Source organism: Trypanosoma grayi (assembly GCF_000691245.1).
Source record: "Trypanosoma grayi strain ANR4 Tgr_1659_V1, whole genome shotgun sequence".
Classification (NCBI taxonomy): domain Eukaryota; phylum Euglenozoa; class Kinetoplastea; order Trypanosomatida; family Trypanosomatidae; genus Trypanosoma; species Trypanosoma grayi.
In genome coordinates this window covers 1-2,502 of record NW_008827277.1, presented here as the reverse complement: position 1 = coordinate 2,502, position 2,502 = coordinate 1, and the positions used below count along the sequence as shown (strand labels likewise).

Here is a 2,502-nt window from a genome sequence, read left to right as displayed (position 1 = left end):
CAGTGCTCGTTTCTCATCATTCCGGCGACCACATAGTGTGCTTCGCTCGTAATATGCTCGGTTTACCTTATATCCTCTTGGAGCTTCTTTTTCATGTCCTGTGGCGTGCCGTTGTGTATCAAATGATCGGATCTGGGAGCGCAGCAAGACTCAGCATGCATGTAGAAAAGGCCCCTGTCATTTCGAGATAATCTCCCTTATTGTAGCCCCCCTCTTTTCAGTGGATGTGGTTCGTGTTGGGGGTGGTGTACATTCCCTTTGGTTTAGCTGTATGATACTCACTTTTGGCTTCGGATCGTGTGTTCTGCAATCGCCGAGTCTTTCGGTAAAAACAAAGCCAACGATTGCTTCGCCTTCTTGGTAGAAGCGCGTCTCAGGTTATGAAGATGTGAGTGTGGAGTAGGCACGGCCTTACTTCTGTTCTGCGCGGTTACAACCTGCCGTATAGCGCCGCCGCTGTGGAGGGAGTGCGAGTGAATGAAAGGGAATGGAATAGCAAGAGAGATGGGTGGGGTGAGAATATGGGGGGAAGCGCTTTCTGGGCGTCTGCAGGAGGGATGTGACGGCACCCCATCCTCCTCCCACCGTTTTTCCTATGTTTTTTTGTTTGATTTAATGTACGCAAGTACTCCAACAGTTGGCGAAATACGGTAGATGATTGGTGCTCATGTAAAGTGAAATGAATATTAAACGGAAACAGCGGGAAAAGGATAAAACGGTGTAGGCTATCACATCCTAATGCTCTGCTTCTGAGTGTTTCCAGCTTCCTTGCTCATCAAGCGGGTTGGCGTGGAGGAGGCGATGTAAGAGAAGTTGGGCCAGTGAGCGTGTTAGGGAGGGGCGAATGGGGAGAGGTGAAGTGGTAGAAGTGATGGTGCGTGCGATGAAAGGGCAAATCGCTGAGTCGGTCATTTTCTTCCTTTTCNTGGGGAGAGGTGAAGTGGTAGAAGTGATGGTGCGTGCGATGAAAGGGCAAATCGCTGAGTCGGTCATTTTCTTCCTTTTCATTCCCAGCCGCTCCAAGCCTTTGCACAATCTCTCTTTTCTTCTTTTGTCGACGTTGCTGCTGCCACTGCTGCCGTTTTGGTGCGGCGGAGGGTCTGGAGGAGGAGGAGGAGGAAGAGGACTGCGTCTCTCCATTCACGCCTGTAGTGTCAGCGAGCCGCGTAGCAACGCCTCCCTCGATGATTTTGTTTGTTTTTTAGTTTTCGTTCGCCCTCCACACCATCCTTCTTTCCCCCGTCGTGGTGCAGCCTCTTTACCCCTCACAACGGCAGCAAAAAAAAAAAAAAACCATAAACGAAATAAAAAAAAAAGCGCAGCAGTAGGCCTAAGGCTGTCGGCAATGTGTGTGTGGTGCGTCTCACCCGCTTGGCGCCGGCGGGAGGGAGCTTCGCTTCCGCCGCGCGCCCCGCACTCGCTCCAAGCGGCGAATCAGTGTGGGGGTGAACGCGCAATGACAAGAGCAAGAGACGAACAAAAAAAAAACAAGCAAATACTCTGTATGTCCTTTCTCCACTCCTTCTTTGCCACTTTTTCGTATTGCTTCATTTCCAATCTTGTGATGTTGCGGTTGCGTTTGACGTTGTGCCGGCGTCGTCCCACAAGAAGCCACAGTCACAATGTGTTGCCACGCCCGAGTGCAGTGAGGCGCCTCCACGGAGGATGCCATTTGTTGTTTCCTCCGCTTTTGTTTCCCATGCCATCCTTAGCTGCGCCTGCGCAAGATCTTGTGGTGGCAGCTGAGCTCAAGCCCCACCACCGCTTGCCGGCGTGCGCTTCATANCCATCCTTAGCTGCGCCTGCGCAAGATCTTGTGGTGGCAGCTGAGCTCAAGCCCCACCACCGCTTGCCGGCGTGCGCTTCATACCTCAAAGCAAGAACATCGAATAAAAGGCCTAGTCTACGGCAAAGCACAAAAAAAGGCCGCACACAGACATAGGTGTATAAGCATAAACGTACAACTGTCGAAATATTCTGTCAGCGGCTATAAGAAAGAAGGCCTCCTTAAAACGAGCATAAGACAGGCAAGTAGACATCACGACTCCTGAAAAAAAAATGTCTCGGGCACCAGTTATAATACTCGTGCAGACACTCATCGAAAGACTTCTCAGTGCGAAAGGAAGCACCACACAGCAGCAGATCCTTATTCGGGAGGACGATATACGCAATGTTCTCACGGAGGTACGCGACGTATTCATGTCACAGCCAATGCTGCTGGAGATCCGCCCACCTGTACGCCTCTGTGGCGACATACACGGGCAGTACTACGATCTGCTACGNAAACCTTTTGGAAAAACTTCTCACTGCGAAAGGAAGCACCACACAGCAGCAGATCCTTATTCGTGAGGAGGATATACGTAATGTTCTCACGGAGGTACGCGATGTATTCATGTCACAGCCAATGCTGCTGGAGATCCGCCCACCTGTACGCCTCTGTGGCGACATACACGGGCAGTACTACGATCTGCTACGCATATTCGAGAAGTGTGGGTTCCCACC

General features: G+C 51.3%; 2 protein-coding genes across 2 annotated transcripts; both read left to right on the top strand.

Moving 5' to 3' along the window:
- Positions 1-1,564: 1,564 nt before the first annotated feature.
- Positions 1,565-1,942, top strand: DQ04_16591010 (hypothetical protein; the record flags this gene model as incomplete). Its single annotated transcript, XM_009317486.1, has 1 exon — positions 1,565-1,942. One exon carries the CDS (start codon positions 1,565-1,567, stop codon positions 1,940-1,942), a length of 378 nt encoding a protein of 125 aa, XP_009315761.1.
- Positions 1,943-2,170: 228 nt separating this feature from the next.
- DQ04_16591000 (serine/threonine-protein phosphatase PP1 alpha) lies at positions 2,171-2,502 on the top strand (the record flags this gene model as incomplete). Its single annotated transcript, XM_009317485.1, has 1 exon — positions 2,171-2,502. A coding segment is annotated over one exon (332 nt), but the record flags the coding sequence as incomplete, so codon positions are not given.